A 22,509-nucleotide genomic window follows, 5' to 3' on the forward strand; every position below is an offset into this window, starting at 1 on the left:
ACTTTAAAACATGTCTTTAGCCGACAGAGCAACCCACTCAAAGCAGTAATTATATTAAAAAAATTTAAAATATATATATAAATATTTTGCATTTTAAAATGCAAAATGTTTATATATATATTTCACCTTTGCTTTGGTAAAAAATCTTCTTTAAGTAACCTTCAGCTCTTATTAATTGATTAATCGAAAAAATAATCAACAGATTAATCGATTCGAAAAATTATTGCTAGTAAACAGGGTATTGATTTATATTTAGTCCCATTAATCCCCGATACTCCTAAATACAATCCAGGATTCCCAATGTACTTCGAAGGTTACGTTGATTGTAAATAAAATCCACTTGTGTAATTTAATCTGAATACACATACATGTACATCCCCAGCTGAAAAGGCCTTCAGAGGTTTGTTAGTGAGCATCCCTTGTTAATACAGCAGAAGAAAATAATAGTTCAGGCTTTTAAAGACAACTAAACTAGGGGCGGGCTATAAACGTCATCATCCTGTGCCGCAGGAGTTATGTCATCACTTGTGTTATAGGTTATTTCTTAGTTTTTGGTCATGTGATATGTTGATATTGATGCTACACAGCAATCATGAACATACAGCCAGAGCTACATTGGAAAAAGAACTAGTGTTACATTAGGGTGGTCAGGTTACAATTCAATTTATTTGTACATTCACAATTCACAACACATTAATAACCCATCTAACAGCATTTCATATATTCATTTCAATCATATCATGTTGACAGATACGTTAGGTTTGCTAGGGAAATGCAGCTGATTATATAGTCATTGACTTGCAATTTCACTCCTCCTTCATGAGCATGTCAGCCACAGTCCATTTTCACCATCCATTCTGATAAACCTCTGGCTATTTCACCCAGAAATAATTGCCAAAAATGTTGGTTTTAAATGTGTGAGGTTGAAAGAGATATAAATCATATTGGTAATTACAGTGAAAAAGTTGGTACATATAAATGAATACTAGAGCTTTTTAAAATATTGTTTTAGAAGAAAATGAAGCTTTTTCCCTGCTTTATTATAAGTTGTCATATAAACTTTTCCAAAATTTAAGCTTGTGGCTGCAATGTTACACAATTTAAAAAAGTTTTCTGAGATGAGATTAGCATTCCTCTTTTGTTCTGCAGAGTTTGACAGTTCAACATAACTATTAGTAATGGAAAGTGCAACCACATCCAGAAGAAAGAATAGCATAAACAACTCTGGAAGGGTTACATACAGCAGGAAAGTGAATTTGCTCATCAAATCCTTAAAAAACATAAAAATTTGCATTTACCGAGTTGCACACATTTGCATTTGATCCACGTTTAATTAACTTTCATGTAGATCAGCTGTTTTGAACCCATGAGGGAAGTTGTTTGTTTTTATCACATCTTGTTAGGAAGTAAAGGTCGGTTAGAATGAAATTCCCCTGTAGGTTAATGGTTGTGATTGGGGGCAGAGAGGTGTCGGACTTGAACCTCTGACCTTAAATAAGTCAAGAGTGTTAACCGCTCTGCCAACACCACTCTCGAGGCAGTTCCAGTTAAATCTTGAAAAGAACTGAAGCACTGCATCTGGTAATGATTTTGCTGCCATTCTCTTGCCGGGGAGCCAACAGGAAGTCATGCAAATCGGCCAGAGGAAGTCTCAAATGCAGATGACTGTGCTGTGCAAAGACCGTGCCAAATAAAAAAAAAGTTCAATGCACATTTGAAAGCCTAAATAGCAAACATTTAGAGATACGATTCAGACATCAGTTCAAGCAGTCTTAGATAGTCTGAAATGGTTTCTTCAAATAAAAATGTAGGGGTTTCAGTACCATTTCTTCAGACATGCTACTGATCTCTGTAAAATATAAACCTTGTTTTGCTAAATGAGCTGAAATATCCCCCAGAAAGTGCTGCAGCATAGTGGCCCTTGCAGCAGTTTGTCTGCAGGGATCAAATATCATATATCTATGACATCCTGCCATTGTTGTTAGAGGTTTTAATGTTTCAATCCTATGACAGTCCATATGTCGACTGTTTTGGATGTATATATATTACTTTGTGGAGCATGTGTATGCACCAGAGCCTCTGTAATGATAATGATTAAAATGGTGAGGCAATCTACAATATAAACAAGTGATACTGACCTATTTAAGGTCAGAATCCCATAAATAGGTCCCTCTAAAACAGGGGTCCACAGGCACCACGGGGCCCTTTGCATCTTCTGAAAACAGTAAACAGCTCGCCAGTGGGCTAATATGTGAAATTTTAATTTATTCTTTTGCCCTTTTTTGAATCATATTTAATTTATAGAGATTTCAAAATTACTAAAAATGAAATAAGAATATTGAATTGAAAGAAGCATTAAACTTATCTTGATTATGCATGATTTTTTGGTGAACCATAGATCAGCATTGGTAGCCCTTCCTATCACTCATTACCCATCAAGTAGCTCTCAGCTTTAAATGGTTGGACATCCCTGTTCTAAAACTATGATATATGTCCAACGGAAACCCCTTTTATGGGGAGTCCCTCTCAGTTTCTGTGCAGAAGCTTAGCTTCTCCATAATACATTTTTTTTATTGTTAATTTGAACATAAATCATGTATTTGATCATGCATATTAGTGGCGGTCACATCCATATACAATTTAAAGTAAGAGCGATCTCCCAAATCTATGCTCAGGCAGGTTTTTCTCAGTGGATGATGAACTCTCCTGAGGCTTCTGATTCTTTTTTTTTCTTTCTTTTTTTTTTTTACAGATTGGTGTCTTTATGATACAGTCTCCAGTGTTGACTGTGCATCTTGCATTAGATTTCAAGGACATTCACCTCCTCTAGTTTTAATGTCATGGTTCTCGGCCAAAAAAACAGTCACATAGTGTTTTTGAGTCAAGGTTCATCCATGGGGCAGCTTGAAGTAGAGATGCTGCTTCCCGTCTTCTGGCATCTGATTAGGCTGTCTACTTTACAACTTATTGAAGGTTGTCTTCTCTGAAAAATGCAAAGTAGTATTACAAAACTGATCTCCATAAGTGATCAATGTAACACATTTACAGCACATACTGTGTTATACATAAACTGTAATTAAATTTTTTTTTTTTTATATATAATTAATCTATTACAATAATCATAAATGGTGTTTTGGAGTGTAAAAGAAGATGAAGAAATAAAATAGTTGAGTTATTAAAGCAAAATGGATCATCAGAGTGTGAAACTGGGCTGTGTGCTGGCCTATTTTTAATTAGGTTGTCATAAAGGTTTTAAAAGGGAAATTTATCCAAACAGAAAGGCATTGCTCATTAGTGTGATCTAAGTAGACTGTTAATCATATTTCAATCCCCCCCCCCCCCCCCCCCCCCCCCCCCCCCAAACCATCAGTCAGCCTCATTTCACTTCCGTCTCTGCTTGTATTAAAGAAAAGAACCCACACAAAAACCGAGCAGATGGCGGCATTACTGCTTGGAGATGACAAGATCCAACAAAGCAGAAACATTAAAGGCTCAACTTACTCATGTTCAGTTTAAGGAGTCGTGCTTTTGATTGATTGCCCAAATAACCCCATTCCCAACCGGATGTGAATGTATTTTTCTGTCTTCTGTCAATTTCTTACTAGAATTATCAGAAGAACTTTTTGAAATGATAATCTAACAGAAGCTGCTCCAAATAATAGTATAATAGTATAGTATAGTATGATAGTAATTTAAGAAGGGAAACATGAATCTGACTGATTTTGTGAAGCTTTGTCCAGCGGAGGTTTTTAGATTTAGCCAGTTCCAACTTCTTCAGTCAATTTCAAAAGCATTCTATTAATCAGAAAATGAAATGATGTGTTAGCAGAGCTTTCATTGTCCAAGTTTCACTTTAAACTATAGATGATAATGAACAGAAAAATAGTTTTTGTAAACTTTTAAAAGCAACCACTAGATCTATACTGATTACAAACTTATATCTTGAAAGACAGCTGTGTCTGTGCAAAACTGAAACTGCATGAAACCATTCAAATTTCCATGTTTTTACAAGGACAAAAATAATTATATCAACAAATCTAAATGTTTACAAGCAGGATGTTTGAGTATTAAAGGAAAGATAATTAATATTTACAAATGATTACCAAGCAATTATACTATTTTCCAATATATGCTGATGTCTCACTCTCCAGTGTAAGAGCCTAAATGGCCAATTTTAATTCGGAAAAAATACAGTGTTCTCTCAACCTTGGCTGAAAATGTGTTTCTGCCTGTTATCTACTGCAGAGCATTGTCAAACAGCTACATTCTGATATGATGCCTTCACTGGTCAAAGGAATTTTACATTTATAGGGTTTGAACAGCAGTTCTACTATGAGGGTTGGTCAAAGAAAAAAAAACAGATTGTGATCACTGGTTTATTTCTTGGTGTATCAAAATCAACAGTTTGTACTCACTGAATCCTTATTAAACACAAAATAATTACTTTTCCAGAACATCAAATCTCAGACCTGCAATATTTAACTTTGATTTAGATCAACTTTATGGAATCCATTTGATTTCCTGTTTCATCTGTAGCTTTCTTTCTTGGATTGTTTTTTTTTTTTTTAAGGTTTACGAAATCTCTAATTAACTTATTGATATAAAAAAAGAGGGGAAAAAAAAGAAACATGTAGCCCGAGGCAAAATGACAGAATATCATGGATAACCAAAATTGCAGTGCCTCAGTTTCATTAAATCTGATTTTATTTGACAGCTGCATTTAGCGTTGTTTAATCTATTCGTCTAGTTCCTTTGCAGGGACCATTTACAAAAGATGAAACATTTTCTGTGAATAAGGATAGGAAAGACAGAAACTGCTTTGATAGTGTTCAACAAGATAAACGTATAATCAATTTAACCACAGACATGCATTCACAACATTTCTCCTCTTCATAGGCTGAACATAGGCACAGAAGGGTCGCTCTCTTTGAATAAACTGCAGCGAATGAGGCTTCTTTGAGGGCTGGGAATAGCTAGGGAGTAATTCTCTAGTTGCTCATGCTCTATGAGTGGGCACACTTCGGATTGAATGCGCTTGTGTGTGTGACCCATTTCTTTCTACATTCACATCTTTAAAGGGTGAGGCAGCAGCTGGTGGTTCAGAGTTGCCTTTTCAGAAATGTTTTCAGGAGTAAATCCTGTCACTCATGCACATCAGTGTCACAGTTTTCCTCAGGCAGTCGTCTTTACTTGCCTGGTTTGCATTTCTCGTTTAAAAAAGAACAGAAAATAGGGAACACAACAGCGCATCTAGCACCACAAGTCCTGAAAGGAATGGATTAGTAAAGTAGTGCCTGGTTCCAAGCTTCCACTTTAAACTGAGCTTTCGGCCCTTTGGGATGTTGCAGAGAAAGGGAGGCCCCTGGATAAAGAAGAGGGCAGAAATAATGGTTAACCACAGAGTGAGGAGCAGCATTTAGGGCTGAGGCCAGGCGGCACGACATCAATGAGGCCGCCGCTGCACAACAGCACCATTTCCTCATCACATATCTATGATGAGGGCTTGGCTCTGACCAAATTGCACCCTCGACAGCATGAAAACACAGACTGTGTGGTTTTATCATTCAGCTAGCAGCTCCTCTGCCTGCCAAAAACTACCCTGTTCTTGTTATTTCTGAGGCTATTACTTGGAGTGAGTCATGTTGCAACAGAAGGGTGTCGCAACATGATGTGACTTTCATTATAAAGTTCAAGTTTCTATATGTGATGTTAACATAACAAAATAAGGTTGAAAAAAAGTATATTTTTTGGAAACATTTTTCATATGTGGACTCTGTAACCAACCCTGGCAATAAAATGAGTTAATCAAAATAAAAGCTGTTGATGCATTCAACTTTATTCCATTTTGGTCTTTCTTTTAATTTGTAAAACAGATTAGAAAACACTTCTATCTGTCCTGGATTCTTTCTTTCTGAGAAGTGACAACATTCATTATTTCTCTGATAAATCCTCCTTGACGTTCTCCCTCTTTTATTTTTTTAGGTCTGATGGAGAGATCTGTCTCTGTCTATGAGTTTAGGTATCATTCCTGCTGATGACAGCACTATAAAGCAGAATCAGGTTCCAGTGGTGGCTCCCACAGGCACGAGGGTTCATGCTCTGCTTGGTGGTGTCAGGTTCCTCTTGAAGAGAAATGTGACTTGTCTCCTTTTCCAGTCTGGGAGTATATTTCCCTCTCATTAGATCAGTCTGTTCTAACTGTAAATCCACAGTGCGGACGTTTATAAGAAGCTATTGATGCAGTTCATCCTAGTGACTGGGCATAAAACTATGTATTTTTTTAACCTTGCACAATTTGCTGTTTCATTTATCATAAGTGTTCCTTAAACTCTAACATAATCTAAGCAGAAAACATTTTTTTTCTCCGTCTGTCCTTAAAGTAGTGGCATGGCATGACATTCTAACTTTAGTCATTAAACCAAACTCTTAACTGATCTTCAAAAAAGTGTTTCAAAGAGTTGAATGTATCGTGTTCTAGAGAAATGCAACACTTTTCTTGTTTAACACCTGTGTTCCCCAGCTCCAAACTGTTATTAATAAAGTGCAGTTTTAATTTACAACCTCTGCAAACTCCTCTTGATATGGAGGAGAAGTGGCTCTAATCCAAGCCTCTCCCAGATGACGAAGCTCCTCCCCCTGACCTCTAAGGGGGGTACCCATCCACCCTGCAGAGGAAGCTCATTTCAGCCACTTGTATCTCGTTCTTTCGCTCATGGTCCTGATTTCATCAACCGTAGGTGAGGATAGAAAAGTAGACGTACCAGTAAATCGAGAGCTTTGCCATTTCGCTCAGCTCTCTTTACCACAATAGACCGGTGCAGTTTCTGCATTATGGCACCAGGTCCTGTACCAGAAGCTTGGAAGCTTGATGCTTTTTTGCAGTATCTTGGCTGTCCCTAGAACTGAGCCATATTGGACTGAGATGTTTGATATTTCTCAAGGTATCTGTTGGAACCACTGGGGTTACTGCCCTGTTTGCTTTGGTAAACAAGGGCACTACAGTTCTCTTCACCTTCCAGGCTCTTTCAAGTGAATTCCTGAGCCCTTGGTGTTTCTCCAGTTTCTCATATTTCCATCATTTATGATAACTACATCCGCCATTCGATCTATCCTGCGCTGCATATCAGTGATCACAATGTCCTTGCCTCTACCATTTTTGTACCTGCAAGTCCCGTAGGATCTGAGCTCTTTCATTCTCCACCACCTTGGGAGGTGGCTCCCATTGTGACCTGGGGGTCTCCAGCTTGAATTCTGCACAGATGTCTCTGTACTCTATACCAGCCACCCGGTTATGACATTCCACATATTTCTTTGTTTCCAATAACTTACGTCCTGCTGTGAGATGATGGATTGTTTCTGGTGCCTCTTTACATAGCCTGCACTTTGGATCTTGCTTCTACTGTCCTAGTGATCAAGGCCTGCTCCTCTGCTGCCATGATCAGTGCTTCTGTGCTGTCCTTCAGCTTGGCCCTCTCTAGCCATTGGTAGGATTTGGTTATATCAGCCCCTTTAGCTGTCTGTCAGTGGTACATCCCATGCAGGGTTTTTCCTCCAAAGATGGTTCTTCCGGTTCTTTGTCTTTCATTGTCTGAGACACCCACTCAGCTTCATTTCTCAGGACCATCTTCCTCATGTATTATTGGAGCTTGGATTAGCATAAGCATCAGAACCAGTATCTTCAGTGGTGGTAAAGCAGAGTTAAATCCCAGGACCTGTTCTGTTCAGTCAATACAGTTTTCCTCTTAATGTTTCTCATTACCTTTATGCAGATAATCTCTTATCTTATATCTCATTTACATCTACTCTGACAGAAACTTTCTTTTTTATTAAACAGTGGTTTAGTAACAAAATCTAGTTTAAAGCAGAAAAGAATTAACTCTTTGCTGTTGAAATTGAACAATGCCTGTCTGATTCAAATCAATTCAGTTTATTTTATAGCGCCAATTAACGACACATGTCACCTCAAGGCACTTTACAGTTCACCAGGTCATACAGTCAATTGATTCAAAGTCCTTTCTATCTAAGGACTCTTTGACTCGAATGCAATCCCTCACACTATTAAGAATGTATTGTGATCGATTCTTTTACACCTGTATAAAGGTAACTGTTTTTTATCTGTTTATTTGGGAAGACACTCTCCAGTCAGTTTTGATTACTGCTTTTAATGAACCCATTAAATGGAAAACATCATTAACCTGTTAGTCAGCTTGTGCTTGTTACCATAATATGACCTGTGTTGATCTGCTTTTGTTTACATCTCTGACCTCTTGGAGCTACGTGCCTGGTATGACCAAAAGATGCAGATCTTTTTGAGCCATGGCCCCCTAGGTTATGGGTTGTGTTGCCTTACACTTATTTAGCCCTGATTCAAATGTGTCTTTTACAAGAGAGTTTTGACAGTTAATAGATTTTATGACTCTTGGTTGCTTTATATTGTTTGTATGTTTTATTTATGGGCCATTTGGTGTATTTTAGTTATTTTTGGTCTACTTACTTTGCATCTAGTGAAAACTGCTATATTGATAAACTTTATCCACTCTGTTTTCTTTTTTAATATCGTCTGAATTTAGGCTTTGAAAACTCATTTCCTCTTTAACACAGTCTTTAGGAATTGCTTTAATTATCATTGCCATTATTTTTTTCCCAGTTGTCTAATAGTGTCATTACTGTGTTGTTGTTTTATAATCAACAGAGATCCGTAACCAGCTTGTGGAGCAGTTTAAATGCTTGGAGCAGCAGTCGGAGTCTCGTATCCAGCTGCTCCAGGACCTGCAGGAGTTCTTCCGTCGCAAAGCTGAAATTGAACTGGAATACTCTCGGAGCTTGGAAAAACTCGCTGATAGGTTCTCCTCCAAGATCCGCAGCTCCAGGGAACACCAACAGTTTAGGTGAGTTTTCCCCTCGCTGCAGGCAGAACACAGTATTATAGAACTTGCATTATCACAGCACTATCTGTTTACGTGTTTGGTGGAGTATCAAAGCTTTGTCACATTGTGTTTTTAACATTTTTTATTGAAACAGTTTTTCATGGTGAAAGTTGAGCCTGTTTCTAGAAAATGTGACTCCTTTTGCTTTGAACAAAATTGTACCAGCCTTTGCTGTGTTTTTACTCTGTTTGGAAAAGACCTTGGTATCTTTCTGGTCATAGTTAAGAGAGACATATTTTATACAACAATGAACACGAATCCGTAAGACATTCAAGTCTGTTTTGCAGAATAACTACAAAATTCTGGACTTTCATACAAAGAGAATTTAAGATTTGAGAGTAAAAAAATGACTATCATACAATTTGAAATATATAACACGTGAGCAATATCTGATCATCTAGTTTTTAAAAGTTTTGGTTAGATATTTTTAGCAGTCTCTCATTACTCTTTAATAACTTTAATAAGATATAAATTTAGCTTAGAAGGTTTTTTTTATACTATTCTAATGTGATTATCATACATTGAGGCAGCTCCATGCATATTTTGGTTCCACTACTCTTTTTACTATCATTTCCAAATTATTTGAAATTATGATGATTGTTTTTTTATATAATCAACATTCTATATTTTGATTAATAATTAAAAAGCCTTCCTTGTGTGTGTGTGTACTTCCCTAAGAATGCACAACAGGTGACCAAAATCTTTAAATCCAGCAGGTTCTGTAACAGAGGTGGAATGAAATGGATGAAAGTCTGTGGCCTTAATGCAATCCACTGAAAAGTCTTGCCCCGTCTCAACTTTAATGAATACCTTGACAGTTCTACTTTTTGTGAAAAATATATTGTAGCCTCCTTTGAAACTGCTTCATGCATCCCTGCCATTCTTCTGACTTCACTTATCCTGAAATCATTTAACTTTACAGTAAAGAGTCAGGTTGTCAGTCTGACCTGGTTGTGCTTAGATGCAAAGTATTTCAATAAATGGGAAAAAGTCCCAATTTTATTTTCTGATTTGACAGTCACTGATCAGGACTGATAAAACTGGAAAAAATCAATTCAGATCTCCAGCCAATTCCATGCCACATCTTTTCTTTTAAATAACTAAACTAGACTAAGTGCTATTCTTTCAAACATAATAGATATACACATGCTTTATCTAATATCCATCTGGATATGTACCTTCTATTAATACTAATTAAATTGATTAATGTCTAGAAGTAATATTCAACTAATTTCTGATTCTAGATCCAAAACTAAATTTAAAGCTGATGTGCTGTTTTTACATTTATTGAGTCATTTCTGTAGTGAAATAAATAACACATTTAACTAGCAATCTAAAATATATATTTTTTTGTTTTGTTTTATCTTAAAAGATAATTTGGTTGCGCATACACTTTCCCTATGTTTGTATGTAACATATGAATGAATGGGTTACCTGAAGTCAACAGTGGGTAAAACAGCCTCTTAATACAATTTGGTATTATTCTGGTCTATTAAGTATCAAACCATTTGGATTGTCTGGCTTTGAAATTTCTAAAATGTGCAAGAGAAGATATTTGGCTTAATTTGACCAAAATTTTCTACCAGCTCACAGCTACATGGCTCACACAAGGCATGAAATTAAGCAACGCTGCCCTCCAAATCTAATACCTACGGCAAGCAGGAGAGCTTAGCTATGTCTGGTAGAGGGAGCAGCAGTCCAGCTGCGAACTGGCAGCATTTCCCAAGCCTAAGTCTGCTCCAGCATTTAAATGCTCTGACTGCATGGATTTGGATCTTTTTTGCTGCAGAACCGTATATGCTTTTTTTTTTTTTTTTTTATCGCAGGTGAATATTCTCTTTTTTTCCTTGTGTTAATCCTACTTTAAAGTGGATTTTTTTTTTGAGTGTGTGTGAATAGACATCATTGATTCTGTAGCACCGTCGTTACAGGGTAACAAGAGTAATTACTTGCAGTAATTGTTGTTTAAAATAAAAAAATAAAAGATTGTTTGGACAGATTCCAGTAGTGTTCAGTGATGGAAACAAACAAACAAACAAATAATGTGTATATATATATATATATATATATATATATATATATATATATATATATATATATATATATATATATATATATATATATATATATATATATATATTCTAAAACTTTACTTAAAATGCAACCTCAATGGCCAAAAAAAAGTAAAGTGTGTTACATCACATTTCGTTTGCATCACAATTTTATGATCGTTGGGGAACTGAGAACACTAACTGAAGCAGTTTCGCAAGGAGAAGCCGTCTCTTTGTTTTTTTCTGCATAAAACACATTTTTTAGAATCTCAGCAGTGTGTGGTTATCTACTCCTCATGATGCAGGCTACGTTTTTAGGCTGGGAAAGGTCTGAAGTGGTCAAAGCACCCAATAGTGTCATCATCTCTGCAGAATTTGTTCTTATAAAACAATCTTTATAGAAGTGCATGCAATCCCCCCCCCAAAAAAAACATAATGCTTTGGCACATATGCATGTCAATTGTACCTCATGCAATGGTGCATACTACGCACTGATACAGTTTTTAATGAGCTTGTGTTGTTCTTTTCTGTTTTGTACCCGCAGCCATGACATCTGTTCTTGCCAATAGCACGCTGATGCAGATATAAACTCTTCTGACCACAGAACATCTGTCTGCTGGCTTGTGGTTCTTCCTCTATGAGAAATTACAGGCAGACTACTGCTCTTTGTGTGAAATTCACAGTGATGTTCTGGGTTAATCCATCCCAGACGGTCATGAGGAGCAAGGGCTTATAACTGTGTGGAGCTGATACATCACTAGTGTAACATTTGGAGTCATGTTTAAATGGGAAATTAAACTTTACAAAGCCAAGATCATAACTTCACTAATGCCTATACATGCCTACATTTTCAATCACATCATCAACATTTAAGTACATTAAATGTATAGCGGTTGAAGTTATTTTCTGGATGGATCATTAAAATAAGTGGTCCTCCTAATTGTCAGTTATTCTGGTGATAAGTTTACGTAAGGCTGTCCTACATGCTCGTCCCCATCTTAACTTACTGGTGGTGAGTCTGATATAGTGGAAAAATAGCAAATCTCATTTGTAAAATAAGCTTGTATGAGTGATGCAAACACTAACTTTTAAACAGAACATGCATGGAGAAAAATGGGCTCTTGCAGGCTCTCGCAAACGTTTAATAGTCATTTCCTTTCAGAAGCGAGTTAAGGGTTGTGCATATGCATTTTTTTTTCACAAATATCCTCTACTATAGCTTTAATGAAAACATCCAATATATTTTTTTACAAAACATTTTCTTAGCTCAAAATAGGTTATTAAAATTGGATATCATGAACCAGCCTTATGACTAAAAGACGGAATCAGTGGTAAGATTTGTAAATGCCCATCAGATTCTACATCTGTTCAAACACTCAACTTTTAGTCAGAATCAGCCTCAGAAAGCTTAAATCAATAACCTGGTAAAACTACATGGTAGAGCCGATATAGGCAACATCGGCCCTCTAGTGCCACTGTCCAGCAGCTTTTGCACACATCCCTGCTCCAACACATCTGGAACTTAATCTCCACCTTGGTGTGTCAGTAAGTTTAGCAGAGGCCTGGCCATTTTACCTCTTTTAAGGTGTGTTGCAGAAAGGATTCATGCAAAAGCTGCTGGTCAGTGGCACTGGAGGACCGACACTCAAAGGCTTGAGATGAAATGTTGTGAAGGGTAGCTTTACAAAGTGTTGACTCAGACAGGAAGTATACAAACCATGCATCCTTTTCCTTCCCTTTACCATACTGCCCCAATTTTTGTTAAACTACCTCAGATAAATAAAACACAGGGGTTTATTGTTGTCATACCACAAATTGTAAAAGTATTTTTAGAATGAATTACATTTTTGCAAAGGAACTGATGGGATGCACTTGCAGATATTATGAAGAACTCATCAAAACAAGAAGTACAAAAGAACAAGGTATAAAGTCAAGAAAATGAATCTTCACGTGTCAGGAAATGGCAACTAGAAAAACAGCTTTCTGTCTAAAGTCGTCCATACTGAGCAGTTTAGTATAATTGGGTAAAAAGGAATTTTTAGTTTTATGTTACAGGATTGAAGAACAGATTTATTTACAAACCCCTTTGGAAGTAAATGTAGGGGAACTATATATATGAACTATATGTTTTTGGTAACCTCACTATAACCAATGCTTATTAAACCCTACCTGAGTGGAATGACTATAAAGCCAAGACTTGAAAAGACATTTAGCATCCATTTCTTTTACATATTTTTTGCATATATTAGAGTTTTAACAGGATTACTTTGTGATACCCAACAGGATTATGACCTCGGTTTTGTTCCAGTTAATTGCTCTATTTCCACTCCTCATGTGAGTTTTTGACAGTGCAACATAAAACATGCCAAGCAGTTTTTCACCTCATGTGAACCCTAGTCACTGTTAATCATCTATAACATACCCACTGTTGTGGCTTTTTCCCCCCTCTTAAGAGTAGTTAGGGAGATGATGAGCCACCAAAATGAGCCCTGACATGAAAACCACTTCTGTTTGTCCAATCAGAACATTTAGCTGGCAGAAAGCCCAAACAAGCTGAATGTCTCATTAGAAAGAAATACGAAGCCTTATGTTTTGATATTTGATAATAAATGTATGTCTCAATGTTAATTAAATGATATTTGGACTGTGCAGCCCTCCTCCTACAGGAGCTTTTAATTATTTTTTACTTTGTCCTTCTTAGCTTTTTTTCTTATGCTGAGTGATTGAATCCTAATAGGGAACAAATCATAAAACAGCACAGCAGAGTCATCCCAACCAGGATGGACTTGCATATGTCCTGGATGCAAGCCCAAAGTGTGTTGTCTAAACCCTTCTACTGCTGATTCATTAGCAAGCTGCAGCCTCTTGTGATTTACAGCTACTGCAGCTATAGCCACACCGCAGCAAACCCAGCCATGGATCATTTTGCTCTTCCCATTTAACCTCAGTTGCAACAGTGAAACCAAATACTTTGAGATAACTAAGCTGCCCTATGCTTCACACCACAGTTTTTCCGTGGGAAAACATAATAATAATAATAAACATGCAACACATAAGTTTATATACAGTTCTGGTCAGACATTTACACGCACTCCTCATCAGCATCATTTTCATTTTAACTTTGTTTTTTTTTATAGTGAAATGATTATATGACATGATACTTTATTTCATTTACAAAACAGAAATTAGATGCACTAGTTTGAACACAGTATATTGTGAGTTCTCTTAAATCCACAAAGACTTAATTAATTTCCACTAAAAGGAAATGTTTTTTAAATTTTAAAGTATGCTCACACTTTATTTTATTATAAACAGTTTTTGCATTATTATTATTGCCCTTTTAATAATTTTGTTTCAATTAAAATTTATTCAAGCACAATGCTTAGCATTTTGCATAATATGTTTGGGTCTTTTGTCAACCATCCAATTTCACAAATGATAAATACAAAAATAAATTTTGAAAAAAAAAAAAAGTTTTTAGATAGAAAGGTTTGATGCTTTGATGAGGTGGTTTTTTTCAGTTGCATTGAAATTGTTACATTTGCGAAACTGCCATAGAAACCCTTTTTTGCATCACACGAGCCACATGATTGGAAACTGGACCTTACTGCCTTGTAAAAAGACGAAGAAGACGGCTGGAAATAGTTGGCGGGTGACAGCGCCCACTAGAGGCGTGGCTGAAATAAGGCTACATCTAATTTTGTTTACATCCCCATCGACCATGTTGTTTTCAGAGTTATTGCATGATCAAATATGTACACATACAGTTTTTATTGTATTATTATTTTAATGGAAATACTGCAATTGTGGAACTTTACATTTTACAATTTAGCAGAATATTGACATAGCTTTCCGCAAAGTTTTAAAGGAAATGCAGCTTTTGACTCCTTTGAACTGTTACTAATTCCTATGATTGTGGTTTCATACCTCAATGTTTGTCTCTTGTAACCTTAAACCTTATCTAGAAGGCATTTATTTTTGCTCTACTGGTCAGACATTGATGCACAATTGTGCTTAGTTTAAACGTAAGGATTATGGAGTAAGGTCTATCTCCATTAGCACCTTCCAGGTCCATATTGAATTTAAAGTTACTTCACGAAAGATGGTGGCAATGGCAGGGCAGCTTCTTCACGTTTACAGCAGCCTTTAGTCTGGATGGTTCCTCGGTTATTCATTAACATCCTAATTAGTTTCATGTCATCTTATAGGAGGTATTTAGGTGAGAGGATTGAAATTGGCACATCTTGGTGTTACAATTAGGGAATGTGTTTGAAACATGTATGCATCATTTTAGCCTCTATCTGCTCAATATTGACTGCACAGTGAATCCAAACTTCCTCACTTATTACTATTTTTTAAAACTGAATTTTAAATATCATAATCATGCTTACCAGGAAATGAAGTGTTCATGTGTATCTTCAGAGCCCCACATTAATATATCTGATGAGTGGATGAAAACTTACAACAAACTTTATTTGGAATTTTAATAGTACAAGTATGCCCTATATATACGTTTGTTTTTTTTTGTTTAAAGTCACATGTTCCCTGTATATGATGTGTCTGAATACATAATATTGACCTGGAAATTGTTTTATCTTTTGTTTGAAAAATCTCTTGGAGCTGTTATCCTCTTTAGTTGCTCTGTATTATGGTAGAACGTTTTAATTGATGCTGTTGGATGGTGCTTCAAACATTGACACAGACTGACCTGCTCAGCTATATACCCATTGAGAGTAGCTATCTTCTTGAAGTATGGCCCCTTTCTGGTGATCTGTAGGGCAAAAGGTGAGAGGTTGAGCTATATCTCATCAGGCTTTGTTTGTTTGAATAGAGATGCCAGTACTCAGCTCTTGTCAGGTTGGAAAGCTCAGCTTGCAGAAGTCAGCTCACAGACAATCCATCTGTTTAATACCTTGTCTTCTCTTCACCAATTCTGCTCTATTCTCCACCCTGCTTTGGCCTGTGTCTCTGAAAAGCTGTGTAATATGAAATGATGAGAGTCTTTCTATTAAGAAAAAAGGCTCAAACGGTGAAGCATGTAGCCTAATAAAGCAAACCCTTAAAGATTCACACTGCATATTTGTTCCAAAGCTAGCAAATGTGTCCCCTGGTTTATTGTAGTTGTTGTTCTCTTTCTTTCCATTTCTTTGTTGTTTTTAGAAGTTGAAGGGAGACAGTGTTGAAGGTATTAAAGGCTTCACACACTCCTGGCTCAATAAATACTGACCTTCTTCTGGGATACCTGGCTTGGACACTGAGTTGTCTGAGTTATTGGATGCTCGGAGTTGGTACGACTATAATTAAAGCAGTGATGTTTTATGATTACCCCTGATATTGGCTGCAAGTATTATGAGGGCAGGGTTAATATTTGTTTTTCCTTTTGTGGAAGAATCACTGGAAAGTTCTCCAACCAGACACCTTCCTTTGCTGATCTTTAAGAGTTTAAATAAGGAAATTTGAGTATTTCTGGATTATTCTCTATTAATCCAAATTCTGGTGATTTGAGGTATAATTATATTTTTTTAAAACAAGCTAAACATGCATACCGTGTAAAACTAAAGGAGGTATACCACGCATGTTTAAGTTAGAGATTTGCGATCCAGTCTTTTTTGATCCAATCCGATACAGATACCTGGGCTGAGCTTATCAGTCGATACTGATCTGATCCAGCTGTAGAATAGAAGAACCATATGTAATGCTGTGAGAGTGAAAGCTTTAGCCTTGACATAAGTATTATTAAAATTAGGTAACAAATTACCACGGATATAAATGTACTTTTTTATTATTTTTCAACAAATATGAGGCAAAAAAGAAAGAACAGTTCCATGTATGTGCACTGGATTGGACCTCCGATATCCAGTATCAAATCATGATATCAGTTCCAGCTAATCAGTTAACATCTGAGTTGAAATCCGATTCAGGTATTGGATTGATGCATCTCTAGTTTCAACAACAAACTTGTAGCAATTTATTTTATTAGGATTTTATGCCATTGTTTTGGGGATTTAGGTCCAGACTTTGATTCGGCTGTTTTAAAAAGTTTCAGCTGCATCTTGAGTGTTGCTCTCTTAAAAGAATTGAAAAATATGTCTTATTCTCAAGTCCTGTGCAGCCTTGAACAGGTTTTCCCCCAGTGTTATCCTCTTCTACCACTTTTCATCTTTCAATGGACTTAATTAGGAAATGCCGTATGAGGCTGCCAAAGTGATGCAACATTTCTCTGTAGGGATGGTGTCCACAGTGAGACATACCATGGGACCCTAAGCTACTTTGCGACTTATGTTTTCTTTGTTTGGCTAGTGATTTTAGGTTACTAGCAATGGCTTTGTGGACTTTATGTTGATCCATACTGTTTCCATTTTTAAACAAACAACTGAACATTGCCATTTTAGATGTTTAATGCTTGGCTCTTCTGTACAACTTTCTCCCTGGTGTGTTCTTTAGTCTTCCCTATGCTGTTCTCTAATGTTCTCATAAACCTCTGAGGTCTACACATGCTGAGACAGGATTACACACAATTAGGTAACTTCTGAAGGCAATTGATTTCACTGGATACATAAGAGTATCAAAGTAAAGTTAAGGAGGTAAAGGATCCCTTTTACCGCCGAGATTTTTATTAGCTATTCATTTTTAACTCAAGAATCGTTTACATTCGTCTTCTAATATAGACATTATTTGTTCTAGTCAATCACAGATAATCCCATAAGATACATTTAAGTTACTAGTTTTAGCTTCCAATATTTAAAAAATTTCAAGATACAAACCATTTTGCAAGAAGCTGGTCAGTTGCTGCTGGGTGAGAATGGCACAATATTAGCAACAAGACTGGGCTTAATGCCCTTTTTTCTCTCATATATCAAATGCAACCTTTCCACACATAGTTTGTCTTTTCCTGCTTCTTAATCATATATCATTATTAGACATCACCAATTCTGCAGGTCATCTATGAGAAGATGCAAGAAACAGGAAAGGAGAACAGTTGTGATTGACAGTCCCCTAAAGACGTAGAAAAGGGTCAGTCTTAGGGCCATTAAACAAGACAAAGAGCTACAATTAGTACAGTGTTAACGGACTCAGCTCCCAGAGACTCTGCTGTTATAACACTCCAGCCTAATTAACGGCCTCCTGCTCCTAATTTCTGTGAAATGAGGGCAGAAGTGAGGGAACAACAGATTTTGTCCTTTTTTTTTTCTTTTATGTCTTCAAAGCTTTCCTCCTCCTGCACTCTCTGAAGTTTCAGACTTTCTTTATCCTAAACTTAATTCTCATCCAGACACCATATTGTGTCATATCCTATACTTATACTTTCTTTTTTGTTTAATTAAGTATTTTTAACAATTCCAAAGTGTTAAGTAGCTTGAAATGTGTTTTCATTTTGTATAGGCCATTGCTGAAATATCACAAAGTAAAAAAAAGAATCAAGTAACATTAGGCAATCAGTTACTTATATCCAATTCTTAATAACTTACTCCAAACATATAAATATTTATTATTCCTATAACATTTGCATACTTGTTTAATAAAAAAAGTTAACAAAATAAATCACTAAATCAATGCATGCATTTAAGAACCAGCCTGCACTTCCTTTAATGGAGCACTTATACTGAATGGTTCTTATAAAATGCTGATGCTACTGTAATTGATATACAGATTTTATTGTGTTGTTTTAAGTAAGTGAACCCGTTGGAGTGACAACAGAAAAAGGGTCTGTCTGACTGTCGAATTAGAGTTTTACCCTCAATATATCATATATGTTGTGAGAGAGATGGAGAGTGTGATGAATAGATGGCTGGATGTCTGGAGATGTACAGTGCAGGTATGTCTGTGCATTAATAGGAGATTAAGCACAATGTTGTCATGCCAATTTATCTTGAGCTCATATTAAGCATTAACAGTAATTTTCAATTGACTGTTTTTGGATCAAATATTTTTATTCTTTTATTTTTACTTCTGTAACAGCACAGCCACGGGATTTACAACTCTAGAGATTTATTTCCCTGGGTGGCTTTTTACTCCTTCTTTAATTCTGCTGCACAGCTCGAAGTCAGACCTCGATCTGTGAACCTTTAAGGTTTTACTTCTTCATGTCCAATGCGATTTCTATTAATGAACATGAGAGGGTGGGAATTCATACTCTTATATGGAATAATTGAGGCGCTAAATATGCAGTTTTGCTTTTCTCATGATCATGCACTTACTTACGCACTGCATGAAGTTTACAAGGATAAGATATGATCACTTACTGAAGATAAGAATGTTTGTTGAATCTGACGTGTGTCCTTCAAAGGAGCTCAGGATAGGAGAAAAAGTTGAGAAATATGCTATAAGAATGTGAAAATGTTGTTGCATGGGGCCCGATGTGTAGTAATGTACTGTAGTAACCTCTCTATGTAGACTTTGCATGTGTTCTGTTCACATCTTCTGGTTTCCTCCAGTATGATTATGAAGTTAACTGGTCTATCTAAAAGGTTTAAAGTAGTTTTTGTTCAAGGTTATTGGTGTTGCCCTTTCCAGGCTGTACCTGGCCTTTTGTTCAAAACCCTAATACTCTGATACCAAAAATAAAATGACAGCCACCATCTGTCTCTGGAGCTCCCCCTTATTAGTAAGGATAGCTCACCTGTATCTAATCCAATATCAGTATACAGATGTTCTAAAAAATAACATTTAGCGAAGAAACAGCATAAAAAAAGCCAATAAATCCACCAAACAAAAAGCCTGTCAGGTTTATGGTTTAAGATAGCTTAAAACAGTGTGAGTTTGGATCGCAAATCAATATATAAGGCTTTGAGCTTCTTTTAGAGCTCTGTACAGATCATTATCTAAACACTTTAAATAATTAAGTCATAACTGCAAAGCTAGTGAGGCATGGCAGGCCACCCACCTAAACTGACAGCTGGATAATAGTTTCAATCAGTGAAACATCCATGAGGCCTATGATAAGTTAGAAGGAGCTGCTGCGAACCCAAGCTTAGAATGTAGAGAGGAAAACCCTGATCTTTATACGAGAGTGGCGAAAGGAAAGCTATAGTTCCCTCACAGATATCTCATCTGGTGTGCCGGTTGCAGCATGGTTCCTCATTGTTGCATTTAAGGGTAAATTAAAACAAACAAATAAATCCTTGGTAATGCCATCATAGTGCTGTTGCTGTGTAAAGCTCCCTGAGTCACTTATTTCCATTTCCCACCTTATGAGAAATATCTATTGTTGAAAGAAAGCCGGAAAACAAAACAGTGCAAAACAGTGTTTGTGGAGGAGAAGTGACACTCCAAACCATGAACACACCAGTCACACACTGAAACACATTGAAGCATATGGAGAGTGTTTTACTGCAGAGCTGGTTGGAGATAATGGGGATAATTAGTAATCTAAATAAACAGAAATCATAGATTAAAATCTAAAAGATTTCGCAAAACATTGAAGAGGGGTGTCACACAGAGGTATGGTTTCCAGTTGTAAACATACAACCTAGGCTGCAATAGAATGGTTTAAATAGATGCAGGTTCATGAACTGCAAAAAATTATATCTATCCATCCATTTTCTCCTGCTTAGCCCGTGTCAGGGTCATGGTGGAAGAAATCTTTTTAAGTAACTTTTTTCTCATAAATGTATTTTTGCTTGTGAGACATTTTGCCAAAGGAATATATTTTTTTTTTACATTTAATCAAGAAAAACCGACTGCAGTATCTTATATCAAGTACATAATATCTAATGATCTTATTTTGAGAGTAAAAATACTCATTCCATGTGGCAGATCATCTTATTTACCTACTCAAATTAAGGGTAAATATCCTTATTTTGAGAAATACTAATTTTAAATCCATTTTGCAGTGTATTGTCATGTAAACCCATAGAGTACATATAACTGAATTATATGCAACAGTTTTTAGTGCTGTAGGCACCTAGTTTCTCTGAGCTTAAGGAGGTTTATTGTTATGGTTGTTGGATATCAGTCATACATTTTGATTATTTTATTTTAAAGTGTGCAAATGGTATGTTTTTTTTTTTATTATTAGCTTGTTCAAAAGTCCAAAAGCCATGACAGTTTTAATAAAATATTGATTATTATCATTATTATTGCTATTTTCGGTTTTTATGGTTAAGAATAGATAAGCACCTTTCAGGGAAAAGAACTTCAGTACAGTAAATGTTTAGATGAAATATAAATGAACAGATTCAATTCTACAGAAAGGAAATCCTTCTCTGCTTTACACCCATACTCTTAGGACAATATGGTATCTTGGTTCAACTAGATATAATAGTGCAACCACTATAGCTGCCAATGATAAGCTTCATTCAATGTGATTAGCGTTATGAAAGCTCTCTGAAAAGAATGCCTTTGATGTTGGTGGTACTTAACCATTTCTTTTCTCGGTGAAACCCAATTCCCCATTCTGTCCTGGTTCTCTTCCTCCCTTGCTCTCATTCCCCCCCCCCCCCCCCCCCCCCCCCCCCCTGCCCTGTTGTGTCTCCTTCCCTCCTCCTGGGATGGTTGATTGATTAAAACCTGATATGGTTGAGACGGTTTTAAAATGATTACATGTTTCTGTATGCGTCTGTCCGGCTAGATAAAAAGGCACCTTGTTCTTTCTGTTTGAAACCACCCAAAGCAGAATATTTAAACTGTTTATGGAGCAAGTCTCATGATTTTCTGGATTATTATGGACACCAGCATTAAAAACATATCCTCTACTAAAGATATTATGCAGCAGTTTAGTAAATACTTAAAGGAAAAATGATAGATGAACTAATGAAGGAGATCTTACCACAAAAAATAGATTATTAAAACAGGCCTTGAAAAAAGTGATGTTATTCCTAATGAAATAAATATAAGAATGAAAAAAAAATTGCCAAAATGACATCTTAGCCAAAAGTGTGTCACTAATTAGCATCACAGGTGTCTACAATCTTGTAATCAGTCAGTAAGGCAAGGCAAGGCAAATTTATTTGTATAGCACAATTCAGTACAAAGACAATGCAAAGTGCTTTACATGATTAAACTATAGGAAAATAAAACAGACCAAAGCAAGTAGGAAAAAAAAATAATGCAGAAACAAAAGTAGGCCTAAATGACATGGTGCGTGCCACACTCAACATGGACCAGAGGAAGTGAAGGAAAGAGTTGGCTCAGGAGTTTAGAAATAAAATTATAGACATGCATGTTAATGGTAAAGGCTATAAGACTACATTTGAGCAACTTCATGTTTCTGTGACTACGGTTGCTTACATTATGCAGAAATGTAAGATCTAAAGGATTGTAGCAAACCTCCTTGGACATAGTGCAGGACAAAAATCGATAACGACAAGATAATACGAAAAACTTCTACAGAGATTAAAGGTGAACTTCAAGCTCAAGGAACATCACTAGCTACATTTGGATATATATCTAATATTTGCATATTTTAAATTTCCCAGGGCCAATCTAATAATTTAAAGATTTTGAAGCCAATGAATAAAAATTCAACACACTAAATTAACTTAATCTAAGCCTGTTCTAGCTATTCCATAGCCAGTATGATGCATCCGTGT

At 36.2% G+C, this 22,509-nt stretch overlaps 1 protein-coding gene across 2 annotated transcripts in view; it reads left to right on the forward strand.

Moving 5' to 3' along the window:
- Positions 1 to 22,509, forward strand: part of srgap3 (SLIT-ROBO Rho GTPase activating protein 3) — an 89,428-nt gene that overhangs the window by 16,989 nt on the left and 49,930 nt on the right. For both annotated transcript variants that reach the window (XM_038279970.1, XM_038279971.1), the window contains exon 2: positions 8,693 to 8,888. In XM_038279970.1, coding sequence (XP_038135898.1) covers positions 8,693 to 8,888 — 196 coding nt within the window. The remainder of the gene's footprint in view (positions 1 to 8,692; positions 8,889 to 22,509) is intronic.

This window comes from Cyprinodon tularosa, unplaced genomic scaffold (genome assembly GCF_016077235.1).
Source record: "Cyprinodon tularosa strain WSP-4 unplaced genomic scaffold, ASM1607723v1 ctg154, whole genome shotgun sequence".
Taxonomy (NCBI): Eukaryota; Metazoa; Chordata; class Actinopteri; order Cyprinodontiformes; family Cyprinodontidae; genus Cyprinodon; species Cyprinodon tularosa.